The sequence below is a fragment of the Protopterus annectens genome, chromosome 1.part0 (genome assembly GCF_019279795.1).
Source record: "Protopterus annectens isolate FY-2018-M chromosome 1.part0, PAN1.0, whole genome shotgun sequence".
Lineage (NCBI taxonomy): Eukaryota > Metazoa > Chordata > Ceratodontiformes > Protopteridae > Protopterus > Protopterus annectens.
Window position 1 is genome coordinate 762169146 of NC_056725.1, and position 14407 is coordinate 762183552.

At 41.4% G+C, this 14407-nt stretch overlaps 1 protein-coding gene across 2 annotated transcripts in view; it reads left to right on the top strand.

Moving 5' to 3' along the window:
* Positions 1-497: 497 nt before the first annotated feature.
* LOC122794406 (CTD small phosphatase-like protein 2-B) overlaps positions 498-14407 on the top strand; it is a gene marked incomplete at its 5' end in the record, with an annotated part of 676938 nt that continues 663028 nt past the window's right edge. For both annotated transcript variants that reach the window (XM_044062775.1, XM_044062783.1), the window contains 2 exon segments: positions 498-624; positions 2962-3103. In XM_044062775.1, coding sequence (XP_043918710.1) covers positions 498-624; positions 2962-3103 — 269 coding nt within the window.

Sequence of the window (14407 nt, forward strand, 5' to 3'; positions counted from 1 at the left end):
GAAGGAAGAACATTGTGAAGACTTGTGCTAGGACTACCCTGAGCATATGTTGTACTGAACAAGAACAGGATGGACCCATTGTTTATATAACCAGCTTTCAAAGCTCAAAACCAGTGGTTCTAACTATAATGTGAGAACATTAACTCCTAATACTGTAGTTTACTGAACTGCAGAAACAGGCTTGTAAGAATTCCACTTACTTTGCTTCAATGAAACATTTTTCAGGAAACCCTTTAGAATAAGAGGCCATTTACACCTGCTGTTAGCAGTGACAAGCAGTCAAGTACTGTGCTAGCTTATCTTTTTCTTTCATTGTTTGTGGGTTTTATTTAAAATGCATTCTGTTTGAGCAGCAGAGGACAACATAAACACAACTGTTTATTGGTAGAACATTGCAATTTCATTTTCAGGCTGACACTGCCATGTTTTTAGTACTGTCTGTATTCACTAAGGATTTGTGTTTTTTTTTTTTTTTTTTAATGCTATTCATGTTGTAGGGCTGTTTGCAAAATGATGCTAAGGTCCCGTAAAATCACGCCAAGGTTACCAAAGGAACCTGTGACACCAGGATCAGACAAACATGACACAAGGTCACGAAGATCTTCCACAAAAGGGCAAAACCATGTAAGTAGAGGAGCAGTATCTTAATGTCTAAGCTTCTGGTTGGCAACCTTTTCGCATGTCTGCTTGGATGAGGGGTACATTTGAGAGTGTGTGCGCATTCTAATGATGGGGTGAATGCAAGCACTTAGGTTGGGATATGTGTTTTGAGGGTGTCATAGCCTAATGTAGAACTACTTTAGACAGTGATGTTTACTCCAGATTTTAACTGTTCTGTGTAACATTTTACATTCCTCATCAACCAATGAAATCAAGCTTTTACACATGTATTCTGTGCCATGTGATCTTAACTGCTTTTGTTAGTTTTTATGTTTTTAACAATTTACCAGCTCTTGAGGAAAGCCATGTCTAGCATGTGATTCTGTTCTAGTGGAGACTTTCCTTTAACTGTACCCTCCTGCAGCATCACAACTTGGCTTTTCCTGGTTTTCAGTTCACAGCCAATTAGGAGGTAGTAGTCTGTTGGAGTACACCAACTCCTTCCCTTTTCTTTGGGAAAGGAGAGCTGTCTAAAAGTACAGTCCAATGTTTTGTTAGTTGGAGTTACTATTTTGCAAAGTAGTTTGAGAGCCCCAAGGTGTCACTGCCACAGACAAAAGCCATTTGTTTGAGCCAATAGCCCACACCATTATTAAGCTGTTTGGAATATCTACTGTTCTTGTCCATTGTTTTTTAGTGAGTGTACAGCAAATCTCTCAACTGTCCAAATTTTCACAGAATGTCTAGCTTTGATCTGTTCATAAATTCTGTGGTTTTCTGGCAAGCCATTGAGGACCAAGTCGAACCATGACCTACATTTTAATTTTCAGGATTTTTATACCTTAGAAAATGTATGCTAACACGAAACTTATTTTAGAAAATTTTTTGTCCCCAGTTTTTGCATCTTTGTTCCACCATTTCTTGCTTTTGGAGGATAAGGTATAATGTGCACCAAGGCCTTTCTTCACACTTTTTATATACAATACATGAGGCTGTTCCTGAACTGTCCAACAATGTATACTTGGAATCCTATTATTTACAATGAGCCCCCCCCCCCCAACTAAAGCAACCATCCTTGCACTGGATCACAGAGTGAGCCTGTATGGAGCTGGAATAGTTTTCAGGATACAGCAAATAGTTGTAGGGCACTATAAAAAAAAATGGTGCTTTGAAGTGGATGGCAATTCTGACAATACTGGATAAGCAGCAGCATTTCATGTATAATTTTCCAAAGCTACATGTCACAGAGTACGTTTTCTTAGGAAAACTGCATTTTGACTACGTGTAGACAGTTTATATTGTATTATTCTGTCTATCCCTGGCATGACTGCTGTTCTGGTGTGTGAAAAACATGTATAACTGTTAACTTAAAGTATGTCCTAAAATAGATTAAACATTTGATTTCTCTAGTGCTCGTCATGAAGCACTTCCCGAGCCTTCTTATTCTGTTAAACAGTAGAGACTGGACTGCTACACTTTTGTTTCAGAATTCCTAGGCTTGTGTAAGAAATGCAGTGCTATTTTTTTTTTTTTTTTTTTTTAAATAATATTTTTACCTTTAACGCTTTGGTAAAGAGAATATTTAATTGGAAATATTTTAGATTATAGATTTTTGTAGTGCAAAATAAACTATGTAATGTATACAAACGGTAGATTCTTGCAAGTAAACAGATGCACAATGGATATACATTTTTATGCGGTTCACTGTTTTCTTAACTTATTGAGGAGCAGGGATGTTACTGATTGTTATTTTGTACTTGTGTGTTGAGCAGAACTTGTTGATTTTGGTCTTTAGTGGACATCACAACAACTGGAGGCCTGAACTCTATTTCCAGACTTCCAAATGAAGTTTGCAGTACTGGGGATCTGCAGATTGTGAAGCAGTGATGTGTGGTTTAAGACAGTTTCAGTGACAGGATGTGTGCAGCAGCTGCATCTGCCTCCTAATTTTATGACTCCCCAGTAAGCAATGTAGAGCAGACTTAAGAACAAATGCAAATTGGTAGGTTTGCACAGAATATGCACTTTCCCCTTCAAAATGGGGGATATGTGTGGCCCTATTCTTAATTTTCCACATCAGAGAACAGTTCCAATAGCACTAGTATGGTCTGACTTCGAGCAGTGTAGTGAAAGGAAATTGCTAGTGTAGTGAAAGGAAATTGCTAGCGATTTCCCAAATGGCCTGCTGTTTTTTAAGCACCATGCTAGACGAAACATTGAAAACTGCACTTTAAAACAATTAACCCTTTAACCTCGACCACATGCCTTGCATTTGAGTATACTGCACAGCCATCCTAAACATTTAAAAGTTCTATTTGAAGGACCTTACCATTAACTTGTATTAAATGCATTCCTCCACAGGGAAGAGAGACATCAACAAACTGTACTGACCCTTGGGAGGACTCTGATGATGTCATTCTAGTAGGTCTCACAATGCCAGCATCCAGACAGACAAAGAGCCGAAGAAAACGTTGCGACAGAGATTTGGAAGATGAGTTGGAAGGTATTTTATTTTTTTTATTTATTTATTTTCTTTTCTAAAGAAAGTCAGACTTCAAAACTTTCAAATCCAGTACCTGATCTAGTTCATTCATTTACCAGTTATCCACCTAATCCAGTAGAAGATTACAACAAAGACAGAGAGCCTGTTTTAGCATTCAAAAGGTATAAACCCTTTTGTATGATGTCTGTGTGAGATGTTCATTGTGCTATGCTGCAGTCATCACACTTGGGTTATCCTGCCGGCAGGCGGTCCCACAGTCTGCCTGAATTTGAAAGCCTTGGTCCAGCGTCAGTTGTCGTCGCTTCTTCCCTGACGTCAGTGCGGCAGGGGTATAAAAGAGACAGCCTACGCCATTTCCTTCAGTCTTTCTTGCCGCGCGGTGCCCGAAGCAGAAGCAGTTAGCAAGTGCCGGTCGGCCAGCTCCTGAGATTTTCGAACAGAATTTCAGCCGAAGTCTTCTATAAAGCTAAGTACCCCGTTGGGGAAACTTACTTTTCTTGCCTCAGACCAATGTCAGACAAAGTTAATAATTGTATTTCTTGTGGGAAGCAATTGCCTCATAAGGATTTTCATTCTTATTGTATTCCTTGCCTAGGCCCAGACCACGACGTTTCTGGTTGTCGGTTTTGCGCTAGGTTCAATAAACGCACTATTAAGCATCGGGCTGATACCGCCCGACATTTTGGCAGAAAATTCAACTGCATTATGTTGTCGGAACCTCCGACTACCGCTATGTTTAAAAAAAACGCAAGGACAAAGACCGGCAGCCTAGACCAGATACCGAGGTCTCTGTTAGGCCTGCCGCCGGATCTTCGGTATTCAGTGAGGCGCCTACGCAGCCCCTGACTACCGCAGATTTAGAAAATACGACTACCTCTCAGTCAGAATCTACTGGGCCACTGGAGCCGGTTCCTCCTCAACTCACGGACGCCAGCCCTGGCGGCGATCCGGAGACTAAGGACAGGCCTTCTGTTTCAGAAGGCATCTTTAAACCGACTAGACTGGAGGAAGATTTACGTCCTTCTGATCAGGCATCCATTTCCTCATCAGACTCTGAGGAACAGGATTACCCCATTCCCTCTCTATGAAGACTCAGATGCTGAGGAGTCTATTCCCTCTGTCCCCCCCCCCCCCGAAGACTTCTCTTTTGGGGAAACCCTGCACACCATGAGAGAGCATTTCCACTGGGAAGGACAAGATTACTCTGACTCCAAGAAAAGACTCCGTGAGTTTCTTCTTTTGCCTCAGCATAGACCCCTAGCCATTCCTCCTGTTTTGGACATTCTGGATGATGTCTACACTGAATCCAGTCTAAATCCGGATTCCTTACCTCCAGCACCACCTAAACCAGACAGATACTATTGAGTCCCTGACTCTCACAAGTTTTTATATAAAAGCCCTGCTGCAGACCCAGAAACCATTTCCCAGGGTCCCAAAGGGGTTAAGGCCTCTACTGCTAAGAATCCACTACCTGCGGAAAGAGATTCCAGGGCATTAGAAAGATGAGGGAAAAAAGTGTATACCTCTGCCACTTTGGCCATGAGGGCATTAAACTGCCAATTCCACATGATTAAATACCAGCAGTACTTGCTTACTCAGAGAAAATGATCCCTCAAACAGATCAACTAGATTTCAAAGGGATGCAAGATTTGTTGCATGCAGCAGAACAAGTGGGAAAACATACCTTGCAGTGTGGTTTTGATTCTTTGGAGGCCTCATGTAGCGCAGCAGTCACAGGGTCTGTAATACGTAGACATGCTTGGCTAAAAGAGCAGACCTTACCAGAACATGTCAAAGCAAAGTTACTGGATGCTCCACTGCAAAAGGATGCATTATTTGGTGTCAAAGCAGAGGAAGTTTTAAAGAAGATTGAAGAAAAGGAAAAATCAATGCAAACAGTTAAAGATTTTTTTACAGGTACAACCTCCTCGCTTCAGCAGAAACTGGTCATCAAAAAAACTGGTCCTTTCCTGCTTCAGACAGACCCCAAAGAGGCAGGTACAGATGCCCTAGAAGCAGAGGCCAGGCACAGGGTACCTTCAGGCCTAGACAATGGCAAACAACAACTCAGAGGGGGAGACGACAGATCTCAACCCTTCAGAAAACAAACTCAATGACTTTCCTCTTTGCCTGCCAAGCAAAATTGCCCAGGCAGCACCTCTAGGAGGAAACCTGGCTCTTTTCCCACAAAATTGGCATCATAACAAAGGACAAATGGGTTCTGGATATTATTACCCGAGGCTACAGATTTCATTTTCACACTTTACCACGGATGAGAGGCATGCCAAATCTGCCAACAAACCAATGGGCAGAGGCACAAAAGCAAATTTCAGCTCTCATGAACATGAAAGCAATTCAAAAGGTACCTACAAAAGAGCAAGGTCAAGGATTTTACTCGACTGTTTCTAGTACCAAGAAAGGACAAAGCCTGGAGACCCATCTTAGACCTTTCAATTCTAAACATGTACCTGGACTTTCCCAAATTCAAAATGCTCACACTACAGCAGCTTCTTCCCATGCTGGGCAAGGAGTCTTGGCTGGTAACGTTGGACCTCCAAGAGGCATACCTGCATGTCCCTATCAGACAAGATTGCAGAAGATACCTCAGTTTTTTGGCAGGCACAACACATTATCAATTCTCTGCATTGCCCTTTGACTTATCTACTGCGCCCAGAGTATTCACGAAATGCCTGGCATCAGTAATTGTATACTGCAGACAGCGAGGAATACAAATTTATCCATATCTGGACGACTTCCTGATCCAAGCGGACAGCAAAGACATCCTACTACAGCATCTGGCATTTGTAACAAAGTTGCTAAGTTGCCTAGGGTACACGGTAAACAAAAATAAGTCAAAACTAATACTCTCACAAGAAATAATTTTCCTGGGTGCCAGCTTGAATACAATGGCCCAGATGGCTTACCTCACGCCAGACAAGCAAAAACAACTGGCTCAGTACTTCAAAAAGATGGCAACTTCTACCCAGCTCACTGCAAGGAAATTCCTGCAGGCATTGGGGTACATGGCATCCTGCATTCAACTAATTGCATATGCAAGGCTGCATATGAGAACTACAATGGTACTTAAAAAGTGTATGGTCCCAACACAGACACAGCCTCGAAGCAACTATAACTCTCATTCCCTGCCTTCAAAAAGAGTTTCTATGGTGGGCTCAAGCATGCCAAGCAAACAAGGGCCTTCCTTTTGTCTCACCACCACCAAACCAAACCTTGACAACAGATTCATCAGACTACGCCTGGGGTGCACACATGGCAGGACAATGCATACAGGGCAAATGGTCTGCAAACCAAAGGCAACTACACGTCAATCAAAAGGAGATGCTAGCTGTAAAAAATGCACTAACAGCCTTCAAGGACCTTTTGCATCCAGGACAACTAATAAGGACGGACAACACAACAGTTATGTGGTACATAAACAAGGAGGGACGCACTCCTACCCACTGTGCAGACAGGCAATGGACTTGTGGAACACAGCATTAACTTACCAAGTACAACTGCAAGCACAATTCCTGCCAGGAAAAGAAAACATTTTGGCAGACAAATTAAGCAGAAATTTGACAGACCCTCACGAGTGGAGACTACACCCACAAGTATTCTTAATGATAACTCAAAGGTGGGGAACACCAGACATAGATCTGTTTGCCTCAACCAACAATTACCAGCTACAAAAGTTTTGCACAAGGACTTACCATCCTCTGGCCTGGAAAGTGGATGCCCTGTCATTCAGTTGGACAGCATTGTCAGTCTACGCCTTCCCACCTCTGCCTCTACTCACCCAGGTATTACTGAAAACCAGATCAGAGAGACCACAGATGATCCTCATTGCCCCGGACTGGCCACGTCAACACTGGTACCCACTACTACAAAACTTGACTCACAGCCCTCCATGGATCTTACCTCAATTCCCTCTGCTGTTAACCCAACAAAACTCTCAGATCTTTCACAGTCAGCTAAGGACCTTAAATCTAGCTGCATGGAAAATACCTTAAATTATCAAATAACACTTCTCTCAAAGGGTGTCCAGAATGTCATTTTGGAGGCCAGGAGGCCCAGCACCAGAAAAACTTACTCAGACAAATGGAAAAGATTTTGTGTATGGAACCAGGCCAGAAGCCTAAATCCTGGCATCCCAAATATTCCGCACATACTCCAATATCTAACTGAGATGCTACACAAAGGCCTTTCTTTCTCATCCATAAAGATCCATGCTTCAGCCATTTCAGCTCAATATGATACGGTTCCTCCCATTTTCTCTCATCCTTTGCTAAGGCAGTTTCTCAGAGGGGCAAAAAATATAAGACCCCCCAGAAAACCACCTACTCCAACTTGGAATCTAAATTTTGTTCTGGAAAAGTTAACACTTCCACCTTTCGAACCAGCCTTTTCAGCAGAGCTTCAATACTTGTCCTGGAGGACAGCCCTGCTGCTGGCTATCACCTCAGCATGCAGAGTCTCAGAACTGCAGGCACTTATGGCAGTGGAACCTTTCATCGTTTTCCATCAGGACAGAGTATCTTTACACACCAACCATTTCTTCATGCCAAAGGTAGTATCCAGTGTGGCTCTCAATCAGACCATACACTTGCCCACCTTTTATCCAAACCCACAGAATAAAGGAGAAAGACTCCTTCACTCTTTGGACATTCACAGACAGTTACGTTACTATTTGGACAGGACAAAGGCCTTCAGAAAATCTGACCAACTCCTTGTATCCTATGCTCCAGGCTCAGAAGGAAAGGCCATTTCAAAACCGACCATCTCCAAATGGATAGCACATTGCTTCCGCTTTTGCTACTCACACCATGGGAAAGCAGTGCCTGCTAGTATTAGGTCTCACTCCACCAGGGCTACAGCAACCTCAGCAGCCTTCCTCCGAGGAGTCCCAACAAAGGACATTCTGGAGGCAGCTACCTGGAGTTCAGTGCACACCTTCACCAAGCATTACCACCTTCCTCTGTAATCAAAAACCAGAGCTGGGTTTGCCAGTGCAGTTCTGCAGGGCATTTTAGCTGCACCTAACCCAGTTCAGCTCCTACCACCCAACCATAGCTTTGGGACTCTACCCAAGTGTGATGACTGCAGCAGCATAGCACGATGAACATAGTACAGTTTTGTACCTACCATAAATGTAGATGTTAGAGTGGTTATGCTGCTGCAGTCCAGGTTACCCTCCCTCCATCCCCTCTACCTAACAAGGCTCTTCTTATACCTCCATGTACTTCAACCTTTGGGATGCATGTCTATATGGTGTATTTGCTTACAGCTAGTACCATTGCTTTACACTAAGGTATGTTTTGCAAGCTTCTTATTTTGCCTTCTTAGTTTGGGGCACCTGACATCTGGGGCAAGAAAAACTGAAGAAAATGGCGTCAGCTGCCTCTTATACCCCTGCCGCACTGACGTCGGGGAAGAAGCGACGACAACCAACGCCAGACCAATGCTTTGGAATTCAGGCCGACTGCAGGACCGCCTGACGGCAGGATAACCCAAGTGTGATGACTGCATCAGCATAACCAATCGAACATCTACATTTATGGTAGGTACAAAACTGTACTTTTTTGAGTACTCCCATTTCCTCTCTTATCCCAAAAAGGTGCCATAGGTGAAATGGCTTTCCTGTAAACTTCTTGCAAATGTGTGCTGTAACTTGCAATGGGTTTATGTACCCTGTTAATGATTACTAAATTTGGTGACCAAATGGTTGGTCTCCTTTATTGAAAAGGTATAATAATGTGCTGATATACCAGGTAGGAATATGATTTTAAATTAAATGCAGTGCATTGCATGTAGGTAGAATGTTTGCCCCATGTAGCATGCTCCTTTTGAACATGTATGGATTTTTGCATTGTGTTACTTAGCAGCCTACTTTAAACAGAAGTTGACTTAGTATGTGCCTGTAGTACTTTGCCTACTCTTCTGTCTCCCTGCGATGTCTTTGAAATATTCGGTTATCTTTGTAAAAAATCATTGTCCTAAACTGGAGTTCCATATTTTAAATTATTTCTGTAAACATACATTAATGTATACAAGAACAGAGCACGCCCCTTAAAATGTGTTTAATGTTTTTCCCCATAGCCGTTGTAATAGCGCATTGAGTGTTTGAGATTCCTGATTGAACTGGTATACTGCTATCTTTTTATTGGGGAGCCCAAGAATTCTGGAGTGGGTACAACTGCAATCAGTTACTCTAGGTTTATTTTGTTGCTTCTTAACACAGTTTCATTCTATGATATTGTGCAGTGTTTCAGCTGTAACCCATTTCTCTGAGATGCGGATATGGATGTAGTTCATTATCTTTCACTTTGTGTTAACTGTGGTAGAGAACACACTAAAGGTAGGGGACACTACCAGCACAACAGATTTTACCCTTGTCCCCTACTATACATTTTTAATGCTGGTGTACATTGACATGATCACCCTAGAATTCAAGGGAATCTTTCAGTAGTAACTTGGATGTCTCTTTTGAAATGTGCATATGTGAAAAGCAAATCACCCCTATGTAAAGTTCAGGCCATAAATTTACTCCATTGGGAAGGAGGTAGGGTTGGAGGTGATATTTTTTTGCATGTCAAAAATCATGTTGTGCAGTATACTTTGCACTTTAGTTATGGAATGAGTAATCTTACCGGTTACTATTTCTAGTGCATGGAGTGCCAGGCAGTTTATTCTTCAAGTGCAACGGACACTGAATTTGTAGATGAAACACTAAAATATACGTTGTTTTATAGCAACAATCTCTTCATTAGTTTCAGATCTTTTTAATGTGGAATTACTCGGATATTGGTGGATTGTAATGACAGAAGTTTGAGTGGCCTTTTATGGTTGAAATGTTCTGAATGGGGCTGTTTGTCATTACTGGTTCATGTTTTGTTTCACTGCTTTCTGGAAAATGTTAAATTTAAAACACACTCTAACAAGTCGTGCTGTATTACACAAGGGATATAATTCAATTATTATATATTATAATTAATACAATCAGGAAGATGAATCGCAGTACTTTTGCATTGTCCTAAAAATGTGTGCAAGGGGGACTATGATTTGAAAACAGCCCAAAGGTAAACTTAACCCACTACTGTCCAGATGCATTCTCTTTCAGTGTGGGTTTCAGTGCTGTTTCAGTGAAAATGAGTTTCAAAGACAGAAGTTTTAATGCTAAGTCTGTTTTCATTGTAAGACTATTGCTTTGTGTTTATGCTATAAAAATTTGAAATAAAAGTTGTAAATTTAAATCCAAATATCTTGTCATTGTAGAAGTAAAATATAAAACAGTATGCATACTGAGAGATTTGAACAGTGATTATGGCAACTGGGTAGAAATAGCCAAGTAATTGGGCACTGGAATGGCTGCTTGTGTGTGGGGTGGGTTGCATCCTGGGGCTCTGGGTTTGCACACCCCTGCAAAACATCCTGCAGGCTCTCTTGATGGGCAGCTGCAGCTTGGTCAAATCCTTATACTTTTATCACTCATTACAACTTAGATCTGGGCCTTTGGCTCAACCATACTTAGGGATATCCTTCCTTAGAGTCCACCCAGGAATTTACGGTAGGTGGAGACTGTACCCTTTTATTTGAGGAATAAATGAAAATTAACATCAGATAAAAAAGTTATGTACTTAACATAATGTTCCATCTGTGCTATCCATTTTTGTTCTTCCTTAACTTCCCACCCACAATTTCTCATGATGACTGACTTCTGGAGGAATGAGTCAACTTCAAGGACCCTCTATGTTCTTTGTGTTTAACTCCTGTTATGGCATATCATTATAGCCTCCCTGTCAAGCTGCAAACAAGATCATGAGCTAGTATAATGGCCAAGTTGGATCCGAGGATCGGATCCAAACCCATTAGTTGAAGAATGAAAATGGACAACACAAATGGAACCTTATGGTAAGTGCATAACTTTTCTTTACAGCTTAAAAGATAAATATTTTCTCTGCTCATTGTCTATGTGGAAAAGTGTCCCTCTGGACTAACAGGTTTTAACACTGTTAAAATAATTTGGTCTGCTCTTTGTGTGGAAGTTTTTAAAAGAAGTTTAATGTTTTCTATTCCTGTTCCATGAGACTAGAGCAACTTCTGTGGAAAGAAGGGCGTACCAAAACTTGTACATTTCTTCGCTATCAGAGAGAGAGTCATAACAAAGCTGGCCTTTTCCTGATTTTGGAGATAATCTGAAAGCTCTGTATACTATAGTCCAAGATTTTTAGCGAGTACCATGTAGTCAGCCTATAGTCCTTCATAAACCTAGCGAATAAAGCACATTCAGAAGTTCCTTCCAGCATTAAGGAGAGCAACACAAGATGGACGGGGAGAGAATTTGAGGGTGCCCGTCAAGTTATTTAGGTTTACTTTGAAGTGGCAAGGGTGCTAATCTATTGGGCATGTAGTGGAAGTCATGCCACCATGCCTTTATTTACCTTTTGTTGAAGGTTTAGTTTCTTTAACTGGTTATTTAAAGATCAAATGTAAGGTGTTTTTTTATCAGTTCTTTTTGATTCTGTTTAGTCTTTACTTTTGTTTAACTTCTCTGAAGCTATATTCATTAAGTTTAATAAACATGTGCTTGTTATATATGCTGGTTAGTTGCCAGGTACTACTTGATTGTGAAACATGTGGTGTTGCATTTTGATGATGGGGGAGTAAACATAGTATAGTGAATAGGCATGTTTTCAGTAGTCTGCAGCCGATTTCAACACACAGCATGACACAGACTGCAGCAGTGTTAGTCTGTCATTCTGGCAATTGAGCAATAAGTCACCAATTAAATGCAATTTTATATTGAAAAAAACAATAATAAAGAAATTGAACAGGATAAAACTGTAAAGTGTATAATACTTGATATACAATACAGTGACAGCAGTATAATATTGTAATAGTTGCCTATCGTGGGCTGATCACTCAGGAAGAAGATGAAGCACTGCAATGAATAAGCCTATACCACAGTATGTGTTTGTTGCACATTGTCTGGATTAAATCTGGAATGAAAAAAATGCTTATGTAATTGAATGGGCTTCTTAGCATATCTGAAGCTTGACATGTATGTGGGAGTATGACCTACAGGCAATACCTGGTGAGGTACCACACTGCCTTTAGTACAATGTTCCATATACAGGTGGAGCTCCACTGAAAGTGCTGGTGACTCACCCCCCCCCCCCAACTCCTGTGGCCTATCCATTGTATTGATTGGAAATAATGCAGGTACGATGGCCTTGCTCAACTGTAGATGGAGCTTTCCTAGTGGACATAGCCATGTAGCCCCACCTGTATGTCAGACCCGTCTCCCTGCTAGTAATCACGTCTGGTGTACAAATGGAGCTACTGATTAGAGAACATCAGACAGACTCTGGTGTCTTTCCACATCCTGAGGTAAGTTTGGTCTGTGCTCAGACCAAGTATTGAAATTCAGTGACCTGGAATGTCATAGAATATCCGTTCTTGTTTTTGGCATAGCAGGACCAACGGTCTGTCATGCATGTTCCTTTACAGGAGTCAAGGGTGGTTACTGTGTGGATGCCTCACTTGATGGAGACAAGCATCTCAGCCCTTCAGCTGAATGCTACAATGCCCACATCTGCTGTATGTCAAGTCTTGCAGTGGATTGAGCTGCCTCTCACCCTCCAAGATGGGTGAACCTGCATCACTGGCTTATTTCTAGTCTTCTTCACTGGCCAGTTCCTTTAGTACATGCATCACTAATTCTGTGTTACATGGCTAACAATCATGACTTTGTCCCTACGTATCGGAGTTTAAGGCTTTGAGGAAATCTGAGTGTAGAATGTGATGGGACCCTTTTCAATACACATTCCCTTGCAAGAACTTAAGGGTTTCTCCTCTGGACCTAATGTTCAAGAATATGTAGAAGAGTTTAGATTATTCTACTGGCTATAAGTAATTATCAATTTAATTATGGTGTATTGGATATAGAGAGGCATATTTGTGTTCTGTACTTCATATGATAAGGTAACTGACGTGGTCAGAGCTTAACAACAAAGTCTGATGCAGAGAATGTCCTTTGTTCATTTCCTGTTGATCCGAGAATAGGGTCAGGATCTGTTGAACTCCAAACTGGACAGATTACATTGTGAGCCACTGTATGTTGGTCTTTAACTGCAGTTCGTTCTTAGAATGAGTGATCGATCTTGAGTGTGGGCTATGCACATTGCTGGTCACAGTTTGTCTATAGAATTTTCTCTTTGTAGGACCTGCAGCCTTACAGGAATATGTAGAAGGATTAGTGAAATATCATTATGGTGATAGTTCAGAATGTCATTTACAGAAGACAAGACTGAAAAGCCTAGAGTCTGCTTGTTATTCCTGGAGCACTGAATTAGACAGACATGGCAAATGGATTGATTTGTTTGTGTTAAGGAAAGGTGACAAAAATGGAAAAAGCAGTAGAAGGCCTGGAAAGAAGTGTGGCATTTAATCAAACTTCACTTGCAGGTATATTTCAGTAAGGGGATCATTTTATGTGGGAGGCTGGCAGCAAAGGACAAAGGTTGTAGGGAGCCACATCACAAGGTGTCATAGTACATTGTGTGTGTGTGTGTGTGTGTGTGTGTGTGTGTGTGTGTGTGTGTGTGTGTGTGTGTGTGTGTGTGTGTGTGTGTGTGTGTGTGTGTGTGTGTAGATCCCGAGTTTGGCAGGATGTTTTTGGAGGGAGGAATGATCATCATCATCATATTGATCACTGCTGCAGTAGCATCATCTATATGGGTTATATCCAGCAAAGGATATAACAGCTGGCAGGCTTCCAAAGCTTCAGGGCATCTTTCACTCCTCTTTAGGCAGCTCAAGCTAAGCTGCCAAAAAAGACAGGCTTGAGCACTCTTCAGGGCTTTTCTGCCATTGAATAGAGATCTCTGCTGTGAGCTTTTGAAGAAGGGGTCAGCTTGTGCTGCTCATTCTTGGGCAGATGAGTTTTCTGTTTTTTTTTTGTTTTTTTTTTTGTGGGTGGTCATTCCACAATTAAAATCGATAGTTTAGGAAAGTTATTTTTCTTCTAGGATTTTGTTTTAATGGACTGTCTTGAGACTTGACTGTACACTGTCTTCCTTTCTGTTTAAAAGTTGTTAAAAGTAGTTTTTTTTTTTTTAGAAAGTGTTTAATTTTTTGGGACTGGCAAAATGTATTAAAATGATTTTTATTGTTTACAGTTTATTGTTTTCCTAGGGAAAGAGGTAGCATTTTCAGCTTGACCATGGAACAAATTTCTGGTCGCACAGTCTGTCCTTCTTCCCATTACAAAAAGAAAGTTAAGCAAGTAGTTTGCCTCCGCTGCAG